At 67.1% G+C, this 13,649-nt stretch overlaps 1 protein-coding gene across 1 annotated transcript in view; it reads left to right on the top strand.

Annotated features, from left to right (window-relative positions):
* Positions 1–6,673: 6,673 nt before the first annotated feature.
* The window catches only part of MUC5B (mucin 5B, oligomeric mucus/gel-forming), a 28,524-nt gene continuing 21,548 nt past the window's right edge, over positions 6,674–13,649 (top strand). Inside the window, exons 1-13 of the mRNA XM_045066780.1 lie at positions 6,674–6,810; positions 8,869–8,940; positions 9,370–9,420; positions 9,711–9,972; positions 10,091–10,205; positions 10,339–10,429; positions 10,698–10,804; positions 11,525–11,726; positions 12,095–12,220; positions 12,309–12,426; positions 12,514–12,652; positions 12,967–13,077; positions 13,323–13,392. Of these exons, the coding sequence (XP_044922715.1) occupies positions 6,741–6,810; positions 8,869–8,940; positions 9,370–9,420; positions 9,711–9,972; positions 10,091–10,205; positions 10,339–10,429; positions 10,698–10,804; positions 11,525–11,726; positions 12,095–12,220; positions 12,309–12,426; positions 12,514–12,652; positions 12,967–13,077; positions 13,323–13,392 (1,534 nt within the window). The 5' untranslated portion in view covers positions 6,674–6,740. The remainder of the gene's footprint in view (positions 6,811–8,868; positions 8,941–9,369; positions 9,421–9,710; positions 9,973–10,090; positions 10,206–10,338; positions 10,430–10,697; positions 10,805–11,524; positions 11,727–12,094; positions 12,221–12,308; positions 12,427–12,513; positions 12,653–12,966; positions 13,078–13,322; positions 13,393–13,649) is intronic.

Below are 13,649 nucleotides of genomic sequence, written 5' to 3'. Positions count from 1 at the left end.
CCATGTCGGCCATGGATTCGCCACCTGGCAGGGCTCTCCTTCACAAAAGAGGGGGCGGTTAAGCCATTTCCCTATAAACAGAAGCTGTGATTTATGACAAGCCGTCCCCTACAAGGGACTGAGAGGAGCCCCTCGGGCTGAAAGGAAGGACACCAGACTGTCAGCCAACGCCGTGCGCGGAAGGGAAGGTCCGTGGTAAAGCTGAGCACGTGGGCAAATACGGAAGTCAGCATTGCCGCGACCTCAGTTTGTCCTCCGCTCGCAACTTCGTACAGGACTTAAACACAGACGTCCCCAAACAACCACGCACCTGTGCTGCTGGGCACTCCCCGCAACAGCACGTCTCACAACACAGGGCGGGCGGGGCCGCAGGGGGGTGTGGACAGCGGGCGTCCGCCGGCCGGGTCGGAGCGGACGGTGGAGGTCTGGGGTGTTCGGTGACCCCACGGCCAGCACACGGAGAGGTCTGCACCACAGGCTCAGACAGGAATGGGCAGGGAATAAAGGGACGTCAGTGACAGGGAACGGAGAACAAGAGCCAGAAGACGTGCGGGAGACAGACAGACTGTCACCCGGCAGGGCCAGTCCGTCCTTATCGCTCAGAGATGGTCAGGACCGATCCAAGAATCACCCTCGGAGTCCACACCATCTGCAAGACACTCGCGCTGGAACTAGGGTTGCTCTGGTCGAAAGCTTAGGAAGCGGCGTCCCCCGCAAACAGTGACCCGGAGAGGCGAGGCGGCCGCGTCGGCCGTGCGAGGTGAACCTCCAACACCAGACGGTTGGGAGAGGCAGAGGAGGGGGCTCCGTCCCGACAGAGACTCGGCTCCCCAGACCTGCAAACACGCGCCCCAGCCGCACGGACACAGCCAGACGCGCCCGGGACAGTGGAGGGGACAGACGGCCATCCCACGCGGCCAGCGACGGGCGGCATGAGCCGGCCGAAGGCTCAGGAGGAAACAGAGGGTGCGCACGTGCGTCTGCCCGTCCCGCCGGCGGCCCGCGAGTGCCCTCAACGACGACCCCAGCTCCTGAAGCGCGCGATGGTCTCCGAGAAACTATGTGTTCGGCCCCGAAACAGGTTTGAATCCATTCGCAAATACTAAAACCATGGTGCAGCGGCAGGTCAGTCGCGGGAGGGAGAGAGTGGGGGCGCGGGGGGCACGGCGGCTGCGTCGGCTGTCGGTTCCGGCCGAGGTGCCATCTCCCGGTCCCGGTTCCAGGCTCAGCGGGGGACCTCTGAGATTCTCTCTCTCCCTCTGCGCCTCCCCTTGCTCCCGCTCTCACTCTCTCAAATAAATACATATTTTTAAAAAAAACAAGAAAAAGTGTGAAATTCACAGATATGTGAAAATTATTACAGCATTTAAAAATTTTTATTTGAGGGAGAGTGAGAGCTAGAGAGAGCGCACAGAGGGAGAGGCAGAAACAGACACCCCACGGCAGGGACCCCAACACGGGGCTCAACCCCAGGACCCTGGGATCACGACCCGAGCCGAAGGGAGATGCTTCACCCGCTGAGCCCCCCAGGCGCCCCAGAACAACACAGTCATTTTTCCCCCCAAGATTTTATTTATTTGAGAGAGAGACAGTGAGAGAGAGCGAGAGAGTGGAGACGCAGACTCCCTGGCAGAGTCCCCCGATGCGGGACTCGATCCTGGGACTCTGGGATCGTGCCCGAGCCGAAGGCAGTGGCTTAACCAACGGAGTCCCCAGGCGCCCTGAACAGCACTGTCTCAACCAACAATGGGGGAAGAAGAGATTTAGGAATGCTTAAAGTCCGTGAAAACAGCGGAACCCCACACGCCCAGACCTAGGAGGCCCAGCGGGGCGGGTGCTGAGGGGCCGCGGCACAGCTGGGAGCACCGACACAGGGAAGGGTCTCCAGTGACAGCCACACCGCAGCCCCCAAGGCGGCAGCAAGGGACGCGGGAACTGAGCCCCGCGCTTGGGACAGGAAGGCGCTCGCGTCGGTCCGAGCAGGGAAAAGGCGGCAGACAGAGCGGCAGAGAAGCGGCACACCCCGCAGCTGTTTCCCCGGAGACAGCCCCGGCGAGCGCGTCCACGGGCGAGCAGCGCCGCGTCGGGAGCAGAAGCGATGCCGCCCCTGGTGGGACAGCAGAGCGCGTGGTGCTAAGGGGTCCTGCAGACCGTCTCACCAGGCTTGACAACGGGAAGAAACACAAATTCCTGGAAACAAAACCTGCTCACGGGACTGAACTGCTTCTTCCCAAACTCCTCCAAACACCGCGGGGGACAGACCCGCTCCTGCCTGGCTCTGTGAGGCCAGCGTGTCCCTGACACCGAAGCCACACACAGACCCGTGCCCGCCACGAACACGGGTGTGCGAGTGCTCAACGAAGCGCCAGCAAACCAATTCAGAAGCGCGACATTCTGCACCACCACCCCGCGGGCGCACCCCGGAGCGCAGGAACGGCCGCGCGCACGGGTCTGTCCCCCCGTTCACAGTCCGGGGGCACCTGACCATCTCAGTGGATGCAGAAATGGAATTTGCCGGAACTCCTCGCCTTCCATGATGAAAACACTCAACAAACCAGAACGAGAGGGAAACCACCATCGTGAAGGGGAGCATGAGCAGCCGGCCCCGAAGTCGCTCCCGGCGGCGACGGAGCGCGTGCCCGCGGAGACAGAACGGGACGCCCACGCCCAGCGCCACCATTCCGCAGCGCGCCGGGAGCGCGGGCCGCAGGTATGGGGCGGCAAGACGAAACACAAGGTACCGGGGCCTGGACCGGGAAGGAGGCACAGACCACACGGTCTTACACGCAGAAAACTCTAGAAACTTCACGAAGAAACCGATCAAGCCTCCTGTGGTCTGAATGTGACCTCCCGAAATCCACATGTTGAAGACCACCCCCCCCCAGCGATGGTGTCGGCGGGTGGGCGCTCTGGGGGATGACCAGGTCATGAAGGTGGACTCTGCGTGGACCGGGTCAGGGCAGAGCCCCTGGGCCTTGTCCGCTCGGCAGTAGGTCAGCAGTCTGCACCCAGGAGAGCCGTCCTCACCGCAGCCCTTCGTTCACTACTGGGGGACACAACATGCTGTCCGTGTTGTGGAAACTACTTTGGCCACCCCCTAGAAAGCGAAGCACGGGATTAAGACACAATTCGGCGAGTCCATGCCTGGGTCCGTCCCCAACGACACTGGAAGCAGGGACCCAGGCGTGTTCCTGTGCTCACAGCAGCCAACAGCTGGAAGCGGCCCCGGTCCGTCAGCCGATGATATGGGAAGTGGGGTCTGGCGTGTTCGCACAGTGCCGTCCTGAGCCCGAGAAACGGGGCCTTCTGACCCCTGCCGCCACACCTCGTGGACATGGTGCTGAGTCGGAGAGCCAGACCCAAGGGGTAGGTACTGTGTGATCCCACTCCTCTGGTCTCCGGGGCCACCGGATCCGGACACAGAGGGGGTGGGCAGGCACCAGGGCCCGAGGAGTTCCTAGGGTTCCTTAGTTCTCTAAGGACAGGGTCTTTCTGGAAAGAGAAGGTGATCTGGACAGAGGGCCGCGAGTGTTGGTCCCCCTCACCGCCCAGAACCATCACCCTCTGGTCCCTGCAAAGCTCCCATGTGGTCGCCAACGGCCACGTGTCCTGAGCTCCATGGGGCAGGACCTTCCTTCTCCTTGTCCAAGTTGCCTCCAGGGCCCGGGGCCGTCCCACCCTGGGGCTCAGAATTTGCTAGAAGGAAGGAAGGAAGGACGGGGGACAGAGGACAAGGGGGAGGAAGGGACCTGGGTGAAGAGGTTGGGGGGCTCGTGGCGGCCAGCGGGGCAGGGCTGTCCTGCGGGAGGTGCTCCACATGCCTGCAGCCTGCCCGGAGGCGGGGGCGGGGGGACGGTCTGTCTCACAGTGGGGATAGCTCCAGGGTCCAGCCCCTTCCTCAGCCTCAGCCCACCCCAGGGTCACTTGTCCCCTCCAGTGGGAAATCAAGGGCTCCTCTCCACAGCCCAAGTGCCCTGCACAGGGCGGAGGTGCTCAGGGACGTGGGTCAAAGACCAGCTGGGGGCCCCCAGGGCCATGATGGACTCGCCACCTGTTTCTCCTGGACCAGGCTGGTCCCCGAGTTTTGGGGGAAACACCCTGAGCATGCTGGGGGTGGGGGGAGAGAACTCGCCGTCCCAAAGCCCAGGCGGGAGGGGCCTGTTACGCACGTGTCACCTGGGGTCCTTCCCTGCCCGGGCCACCCTCCCCACTGGGGCCACCAGCCTGGACGGTCAGGCTAGTCCAGTAGTCACACCACTGGGCTCTTCGCTCTGGGGAGCACAAGCCCCTGGGGTGTAGTCCAGGGCTGCCAGGGTCCCCGTGGTTGTGGCACACTGCCGTCCGGGGGAGACAGGAGGCAGCAGGTGTGAAGGGCCCCATCCCAGGGCGGTCCGGGGCGGGCTCCGAGCCAGCCAAGCTTGTGCCCCAGGGCCGTGCCCCCGTCCTCCCGCACCCTCCACGGTGCCCGAGGTGCGGCAGCTCGCCCAGCCGCTCCCAGTAAGGGCCTTGGTGCCCCGTCCTTGCTGCCAGGATGCAGGGTGCACGGAGGCGTGAGCTCAGCACCTCCGAAATCCCTAGCGGGTGGGGCAGTGCACCTCTGGGCTCTGCACGGCCGGTCTGTGGGCTGAGCCAGGACAGGGGCGGACCCAGGGCGCACGGGCTTCCTGGCACCGTCCCTGGCGGAGCCTTCCCGAGCTCCGGGGGCGGCCGCTTCCAGGCAGCCGGTTCTCTTCCTTCCCTTTATCTCCGTCCTCGGCTCCGTCAAGTGTGAAGGCGTAAACTCGCTGAGCAAACAGGGCCAGGGCCGCATCCGGGATGTCTCAAGAGCTGTGCCGGCGGCCCCCACCGGCCTCGGCCCGGACTGCGGCGCGGGGAGGGGTGGCGCTGGGCCGCCCGGAGCGCCTACTGTGTGCCGCGGTGGGAAGCTCTCCGTCCGGGGTGGGGTGGGAGGGAGAGACGGCAAACCAGAAGCCCCGAACAGCTCACGTTCAGGCCCCCAGTCCGAGGCTCGTACGGGCAGGGGCGGGGGGCTGGCGGGCCCTGAAGGCCGCGGGGTGCTTGCCGAGTTGGGGGGCCAGGGCGGCACAGCAGGGGCCTGGTGGCCAGGCGCCGGGTGAGGCACGGACGAGAGCCGGAGCTCTCAGGGAAGCCCAGGGAAGCTGCGGGGGCCCGAGGGCTAGCCTGAGGGAGGCCCGGAGATCTGCGGACGTGAGTGGGCAGCGCGCCAGGCCCGTTGGCGGGAGCTCCGAGGCCAGGAAGCGGGGCCGGCTCCCGGGGGGGGGGGAGGCCCCCGGCAGACCCCGGACCCCCAGACGCACGGCAGTGGCCCAGATGTTGGCCGGAGGGGCCCTCTGCCAAGCAGAGGGGGTGACTGCCAGGCGGGAGGTGTGAAAGCTTTGAGGCAGGTTTGTGCGTGGCCCCAGCAATTCCACTGATGTGGACGGATCCCGGGAAGGACAAGGCAGGGGCCTGGCTGTGCGCACCATAGAGAAGCTTTGGGGGCTTCCCGCACCTCCCAGCCAGGTCCGCCCATGGGCCGCTCTCAGACACACTCTGGCGTGCAGTAAAGGTGCCCAGCGCTGTTGCTGGAGCCAGAGAACGAGACGCCTGCGGTGCGGGTCAGAGGGGACAGCGAGGCTGAGCCAGACGCTGGGAGAAGGTTACCATGTGGCCCTGCCAGGCCAGGCCAGCCAGCGAGCTGGAATTTCGCGGCTCCCACTCAGGGCGGCACTGGGGTTGAGAAACCCCCCAGTCTGAGACCCGCTCAGACTGAGGTGACCTCGTCAGCCCTGCCGGGGGCCCCAGGAGCACATCAGTGTGGCGACATCAGTCCCTGTGTGGCCTGCCGTCCACCCAGGACCCTGGCGACTCACGGACCCAGAGGGACAGCGGCTTCCTCTGTGCGACCCGGCCTCGGGCCACCTAGCCAGCTTCAGAAGCGAGGGGATGGTCAAACCCGCCATGCTGGGAGCTCCTGGTCCTGCCTCGGCCAGGGCAGGCATGGGACAAAGGCCAGCCTGGTGTCTACTATCAGGGCCTTACTTTCCCCTTAAATCTGAAGTTGGTGACAGAGAGGAGCCCCGAGATCTTCAGGGGCACTGGTCGGCATGGTTAGGGTCTCTGGGCATGGAGCCCCGTCCCAGGACCCCCACAGGCCATGCAGCCCAGGTACCCCGCCCTACACACATGGCTGACCACCCCCTAGCTGAGCAGAAGCCCCAGGGACCTGGGGTGAACACCCCTGGCCAGCGCCCAAGGCTACCTGATGGCTGAGGATTTGGCCAGGTTCTGGGGAGGGGCTCGATGTACGGGATCAGCGTGGGGTCGTGCTGACCACCTCCCTACTGAGTGAGTGAGACAGTGAGACACGACCAGGGCAGCTCGGACAGCTGCGTGCAGGGGCCTTGCCCCCCAGATGGGCCGCTGGCCCCAGGCGGTCACCTTTCTCCCTCTGATTCTCAGACGCTGCGGAGGGGCGGGGGAGACTGAGGGCAAGGGTCCTGTGAATCTGGGGCCCAGAGCTGCAAATCCTTCCTCCTGCAGGCGTCTTTCCTGCCTCAGCCCCTCCCCAAGAGCAAACACACGTGGCCACCTTGGGGGGAAGGACGGAGCCCTGCGTGGCCCAGGAGCCGGGCGCCGGGCCAAGGCTTCTTGCTATATAAGCCCCAGGGTCCCCAAGGAGCAAGCACTGGGGCCCACTCCCTCCCGGCCACCAGCCCGCCGCCGTGCCAGCCCCCAGGATGGGTGCCCTGAACGGGTGCCTGGTGCTGGCCTGGGTCCTGGCGGCCCTGCTTTTGGTACAGGAGACAGGTGAGGATGAGGACCCGGCTCTTTCTCTGCAGCAGGGGAGCCCCGCAGGCCACTTGCCGGGGATCCTCCTCCTGAGAATGGGCAGGCAAGAGCCCGCCCCGTGTGTCCCCACTGGGGCCCCGAGGCTCTCAGCCTCCAGCCAGGAGAAGCTGGGGCCCCCAGGGAGAACCGCCGAGAGGGTGTTGGGGTGGGGGTGGGAGAGAGGTCAAGGCTGGGTGTCTCTCTGGTCCTTGGAGCTCCACACGGCGGCTCCAAAATTCCTGCTCTGATTAGGGTTGGAACAGCCAACAGGGGAGCCCCATTGAGCCCCCCCCCGGCTCCCAGGGACTCCCCGGCCCCTCCGTGGCACTTAGCATCTAGGGGAAGCACCACTGGCCCTAATACTTACTGTCAACATGAAAGACACAGCCTCAGGGGCTGCCTGGGTGACACCCAGCAGGGCTGGCCTGGAGCCCTGGCCACTGCAGGCCACCCCGCCCAGTGTCAGCCCTGAGCTCTGCTCCCGTGAGGCCTCCCCACGGTGCGTCCCCCGGGCTCGGGGGGTCCAGGCAGATGGACACTGGCCCACAGCCCTCTCCGTCGGTCGTTTCGTGGTGTGGAGCAGGGCTGGGGGGTGGGGGAGTTCCCCAGAGTGACTCCCAATGGGGTGCCGGGCCCCCAGCCCACCGGGCTGTTCAGGTGCCCACCCGCTGGTTCGCACGGCCCCCACGCGGCCGGGCCCTCCCAGGCTCTGGGCTGTGCTGGCCTCGAAGCATGTGCCTGAAGAGTGGCTTCTCCAGCGAGCCACCTCACCCCTGCCCACTCCTCTCTGGGGGGTGAACCCTGCTGGGGTGGGCTAAGGCCGTCCGAGAGGAGAGCCCTACGTCGGGGTGCGCACGGGCCGCGGTGCGGTGCACCGTCGGTAGTGGGCGGTCCCCTGGCCCCGGCGGTGCCGACCCGGACTCGCTGGGTGAGTGACTCTGCCCGAGGAGGGCCCCGAGTTGAGTCAATTCTCGTGGAGACGGGGCCTGGATGGGGACGAAACCGGGCCTGGATGGGGAGGCGACGGGCAAGCCAAGCACCCCCGTGACTCTCTCTGGCTTTTGACAATGGGGTGCGGCCGTGGCTGGCCCTGGCCAGGCTCACGTGGGAGGAGCTGCTGGTCTGGGGTCCAGCGTGGAAAGGGGTAACGTCTGTGCCTGTAGGAAACACAGTCTGCTGGGGCCCTTGAAAGCCAAGTTCGATACCGGGCCAGGCCCTGTGGTTTCTGTCCAAGGTCCCTGCTGGGAGAGTCGAACAGGAAGCAGAGGCCGTCCCCATGGCCTCCCTGTGCCCCTCGCCAAGCAGGTCGCACTGGGGATGTGGGGACATCGGGGTCCGCCCCCACTCCCCAGGAAGTTCCGTCTTGGGCTGAGTGTGGAGACTCCTGGCAGACCAGAGGGAGGATGTCAAGCCGTGTGAAGGGGGTGTGCAGCCTGAGCTCAGCAGAGGCGCCTGGACGGCTCGCCGCTGTCTGCCACGGCAGCGAGGGGGTCTGGGGGCCTGGCCACCGGGGCAGTCAGGCTGGTGGAGGTGCCTGGGCTGGTCTGGAGGTGGTGGGCACACAGGCCCCTGGGGACAGCCACCCTGGCACCAGGGCCCCTGGGCCTCCTGCTGCCATAATGGACTGTTCTAACTCGAATCTGGCTCTGGTCTTGGGTTTCTGCTAAGTCACGCCTAGAAGCCTCCCCAGCTGCGTGTGTCCTTCTCCCCAACAAAGCTGGTCTTTGTCCTTCTCCAAGGGACGCACAGGATGGGGCCGAACCCTCTTCTGGGGTGGCTGGGGTCAGTGGCACCAACGCCTTTTCCTGATTCCGCTCTCTCGCCTGGAGGCAGCAGCGCCAACGGCCGTGTCTGGGCGGGACGAGGCACCACCTGCGTGTGTGGACGGGGAGGCTGGGGGTCAGCACAAGGCTCCCGGCGGAGGCCTCCCCCCCCCGCGGAGCCCCGCTTTCCACACTGTCGCATGTCCATGGGGCCTGCCCAGGAAGGATGGGGCAAGTCCAGCAGCTCAGGGACCCCCATCCCCTTTCCCCGCAGAGACCCAGAGCAGCGTGGAGCCCAGCCAGCCAAGCAGAGAGGCCGCAGAGCACAGCCGGAGGGTGGACGTCGGTATGCGGCCCAGGCTCGGAGGGCGGCGGGTGGCCCTTGGCAGGCAGAAGGGGCTGGGCTCCAAGTGGCCTGGCAACCTGGACGGGGGAGGGACAGACCCCTTTGCACATCGGCTGCATGTCACAGAGACCCTTCTGGATCCTGCCTGCCCACAAGGAGGGACGGCAGGGGTCATGGCCCCGGAAAGCTAAGGCACAGAGCAGAGAGCCCGAAACGCTCACACACGCCCACGCCCATGCGTGCTCACACCTTGCACATGCACACTCACACGCACACTTGGGGCAGTAGTGTGTCTTGGGCAGGTGGGGAGGGCCCGGGCGGGGCAGCCCCAGTCCTGGGGCTCGATGGGCTGCGTCGGGGCGGCCAGCGAGGAGGGCGCGGGTCTCCGGCCCGGCCGCGTCTCTCGTGTGACCTGGCCTCCCTCTCCAGCCTGGAGCATGACCGTCATTCCGCCTGTCTCTGTCTTGCCCACCATGAGCTGTGAGTGGACACTGCGCACGGCTGGTGGGGGGCGGGGGTACTCACAGATCTGCGGGGGAGCCGCGCGGGCAGCTGAATGGCCGCGGTCCTAGCCGGGAGCCCTCCCTGTGGCCGGCTCTTCTGGGCGCTGACCCCAGGTGCGGGGTCCATGGGGGAAGGGCGCTCAGGGCGGCGAGGCGGGCGAGCGGCCACCCTCCTGGCTCCCCTCCTCTCTAGACCCGGGGACGGCCACCGCAGGGGGCTGGCAGGGCTGGTGGTGTCTGCTGGGGCCCCACATGCTCTCCCCGCAGCCCGGAACCCCGCGCACAACGGGCGCGTCTGCAGCACCTGGGGCGACTTCCACTACAAGACCTTTGACGGCGACATCTTCCGCTTCCCCGGCCGGTGCAACTACGTCCTGTCCGCGCACTGCGGTGCCGCGTACGAGGACTTCAACGTGCAGCTGCGCCGCGGCCTGGCCGGCTCCAGGCCCACCATCACCCACGTTGTCCTCAAGACCCAGGGGCTGGTGCTGGAGGCCTCCAACGGCTCCGTCCTCATCAACGGGCGGCGGTGAGCCTGGGGCGGGCTGCGGCGGAGCCGGGACTCTGGGGGTGGCTCGGGATGTGCGGGGAGGGCCCCGGACCCTGCTGGACCCCCGCTGCGGGACGACCAGAACTTTTCACCCCAGAGAGGAGCTGCCCTACAGCCGTGCAGGCCTGCTGGTGGAGCAGAGCAGCGTCTACATCAAGGTCACTGTCCGGCTGCTGCTGACCTTCCTGTGGAACAGAGAGGACAGTGCCCTGGTAAGGACGCCCTGTCCCCCACGCCCTTCCTGGCCAGGTCGGGGTGAGCCTCCCAGCCCTGGGGGCAGGGGAAGCAGGAGGTGAGGGCTCGGCTGGGCCGGCTGAGGCTGGAACTGCCCTCCTCTGCCCCTAGCTGGAGCTGGACCCCAAGTACGCCAACCAGACATGTGGTCTGTGCGGGGACTTCAACGGGCTCCCGGCTGTCAACGAGTTCTACTCCCTTAGTGAGTGTCCCCTGGGCTCAGGGTGGGGTCAGGGAATGGCAGGAAGCCAAGCCTGTGGGTCCCTCGGGGGACTGGATGGTCCCGAGGAGGCCTGGAGGGGGCAGCCTGGGTGGCCTCACTGAGACACTGGGCGGTACTCAAGCCAGTGGTGCCCCAGAGAGAAGTTCCCAGCACCCCGGGCACGGGCAGGGGGTCCCCAGGCAGCCACTGCCCGCATGGCCCCCAGGGGCCCTCAGCACGCCCCACGCTGAGCACCTCTTGTCCACAGACGCTAGGCTGACCCCGCTGCAGTTCGGGAACCTACAGAAGCTGGACGGGCCCACAGAGCAGTGCCAGGACCCCCCGTCTTCCCCGGCCAGCAACTGCACAGACGTGGTGAGCCTATGGCCTCTGCTTCCCCAAGGGCAGGGGGCTGCCAGGGGCACAGGCTCAGGCTTCCCAGGCTGGGGCCTGGGGTGTCCAGGTGAGAGAGGGTCTCCTAGCTCCCAGGCGGCCGAGGACACAGCCTCCAGTCTGGAGACACCGACTCACCTCCACTGACGCACACGCTCTGAGTGTGTGGGCAGCGCACGTGTGTGTGTCCTTCTGTGTGTGCAAATATGTGTCGGCACACATACAGTCCTGCCTGGTGGGGCGGAGCGGGGAGGCCCCACTTTTCGGGTCTATCTGTGAGATTTAAGTCAGGATGTGGAGGCTCAGTCCACCCCCGGCTGCTGGGGAAGGAGGAAGGGTGCCCTGGTGGGCTTTGGCTCTGCTGGGGCTGCCTGAGGGCCTCCGCCTTCTCTGACTGGCCTCCTGGGTACTCCCACCGTGAGCAGGTGCATCCTGGAGCCCTGGCGGGGGCTGGGTCCACAGTCCTGGCTCAGTCCCCAGAGCCAAGCAAAGCTCTGCACCCGGTGGGGGCCAGTCCACGTGGCGGGGGGAGGCTGGGCGGGGCGGACAGATGCTCGGGAGCAAGGAAGGACAGACGGTAGACGGACAGACGGACAGACGGATGAAGGGAAAAAGGAACTTCAGGGGAGGAAGGGGGTCCCCTGGCCTGGAAATGTCTGCAGGGCCCGAGGGTGGACAGTGCCGAACGTCTGTGCTCCCCAGGAGGGCGTCTGCCGCCGCACCCTGCTCGGCCCGGCCTTTGCGGAGTGCAACAAGCTGGTGGACCCGACTGCGTATGTGGCCGCCTGTACCCAGGACCTGTGCCGGTGCCCCTCCTGCCCGTGTGCCACCTTCGCAGAGTACTCTCGCCAGTGCGCCCATGCGGGGGGGCAGCCCCAGGACTGGAGGGGCCCCGACCTCTGCCGTGAGTGGCTCCCAACAGGAGTGTGTGGGCCGGCCCCCACACTCACAGGGGGTCCCTGGGGATGGGGGCAGCACCCCTGGGCAGAACATCCGGCCTCTGGCTGGGGACCCAGGCTGGGGGCCACGAGCCCAGCTCACCAGAAGCCAGGCAGGCCAGAGGGGGCTATCCGGGAGGCCCTGTGGTCTGGGCTCCCCTGCCTGCCGCCTCACCCAGAGGAGAGCCGCTGTCCAGGCCAGGCGGGGCCCGGTCTCCCAAGATGAGGGGTTCCCCAGGCCTGGGTGTAGCACACGAGCGGCTGAAAGTGGAGGGGCCTGTTCGCCCCGTGCGTGGGCAGCTTCCTGGGGCCTGACCGCTGCCTCCCCCTGCAGCCCAGATCTGCCCCCCCAGCATGCGGCACCAGGAGTGCGGCTCGCCCTGCGCCGACACCTGCTCTAACCCCCAGCGCTCCCAGCTCTGCGAGGACCACTGTGTGGACGGCTGCTTCTGCCCCCCAGGCAGGTTCTCCTGGCCCCACCCCCTGGCTGCCCCGGTCACGAGGTTCCAGCACCTGACCCGGCCACTCACGATGCCCCCTGTCTCCAGGCACGGTGCTGGATGATGCCACCCACCAGGGCTGTCTGCCCCTGCAGCAGTGCCCCTGCACACACGGGGGCCGCACGTACGCCCCGGGAGCCTCCTTCACCAGCAGCTGCCGCGCCTGGTAGGCCTCCCGTCTGCCCGGGCCGGGGTGGGGGCGCATGGGATGGGCTCTGTCCCCTCTGCTCACGCCCCCCTGCCCCCTTCCCAGCACCTGCTCCGGGGGGCTGTGGCAGTGCCAGGACCTTCCGTGCCCCGGCACCTGCTCCGTCCAGGGTGGGTCCCACATCTCCACCTACGACCAGAGGCTCTACGACGTGCACGGGGACTGCAGCTACGTCCTGTCCAAGGTGCGGCTCCGGTGGGGTTGGCAGACCTGTCCAGGGACTCTCGGGCCCCCTCCGCCCCCACACAGGGTCCCATGACGGCCGTCAGAAGGGTGAGGCCCCTCAGATCTCCTCCTGGGGTCTCATCCCCAAGGGAAGCCCCGGGGCTCACACTTACTGGGCCAGGGGCTCCCAGGCCCTGAGACGAACTGCCTGGAGGTGGCCGCCGGGGCCACAGGCCACCGTGGGCCACCACCCGTCTGCACCCACACGGGGAGTGCTGGGAACAGGCCCCACACGAGTGCGTGCAGCAGTGCCCTGGTGGCTTTGCCCCGCAGACGTGTGCAGGGAGCAGCTTCAGCGTGCTGGCCGAGCTGCGCAGGTGCGGCCTGACGGACAACGAGAACTGCCTCAAATCGGTGGCGCTCAGCGTGAACGGCGGGGACACGGTGAGGCTCCCGCAGGGACCCAGGGGAGCTGGCAGGACGCGTGGGCCCGGAGGACACTGACTCTCTGCTTGCACGCCCCGTCCCCGTCCTGAGTCCCACGGAGCCGAGTCCCACGGAGCCGGAGGTTCGAGGCCAGAGCTCCCCGCCCGGCGCGGCCTCTGCCGGGCTGGCCCCCCGGGGTGTTCCCTGGACCCCCGAGCAGGCGGGCTCCTCCCCGCAGTGACCCGGCCACTTCCTCCCTCCAGGTCATCCAGATCCAGGCCAACGGCGGGGTGTTCGTGAACTCCATCTACACCCAGCTGCCCGTGTCTGCAGGTACATGGCCCGGGACGGCTGGCCAGGCTGCGGCCGGGCGGCCCGCTCGCAGAGCCTGCACACGGCCAGCCGGGTCCCTTGCTGTTCTTCACGGCCCGAGGCCGTTGCTCAATATCCCGGCCGCACGCGGGATGCGGTAGGACCCTTGGGGGCCCGGGGCGGAGCACACGCGGCGCCCGGCCTCCCGGGGACCAGGACCGGTCCCTGCCAACACTGCCCACTCCCAGGGCCTGCCGTACACCCGTCTCCTCCCAGCC

The sequence above is a fragment of the Mustela putorius genome, unplaced genomic scaffold, assembly GCF_011764305.1.
Source record: "Mustela putorius furo isolate JIRA1106 unplaced genomic scaffold, ASM1176430v1.1 tig00000127_pilon_pilon_pilon, whole genome shotgun sequence".
NCBI lineage: Eukaryota > Metazoa > Chordata > Mammalia > Carnivora > Mustelidae > Mustela > Mustela putorius.
The sequence above is the reverse complement of the archived record's forward strand: the minus strand, read 5'-3'. Positions and strand labels throughout refer to the sequence as shown.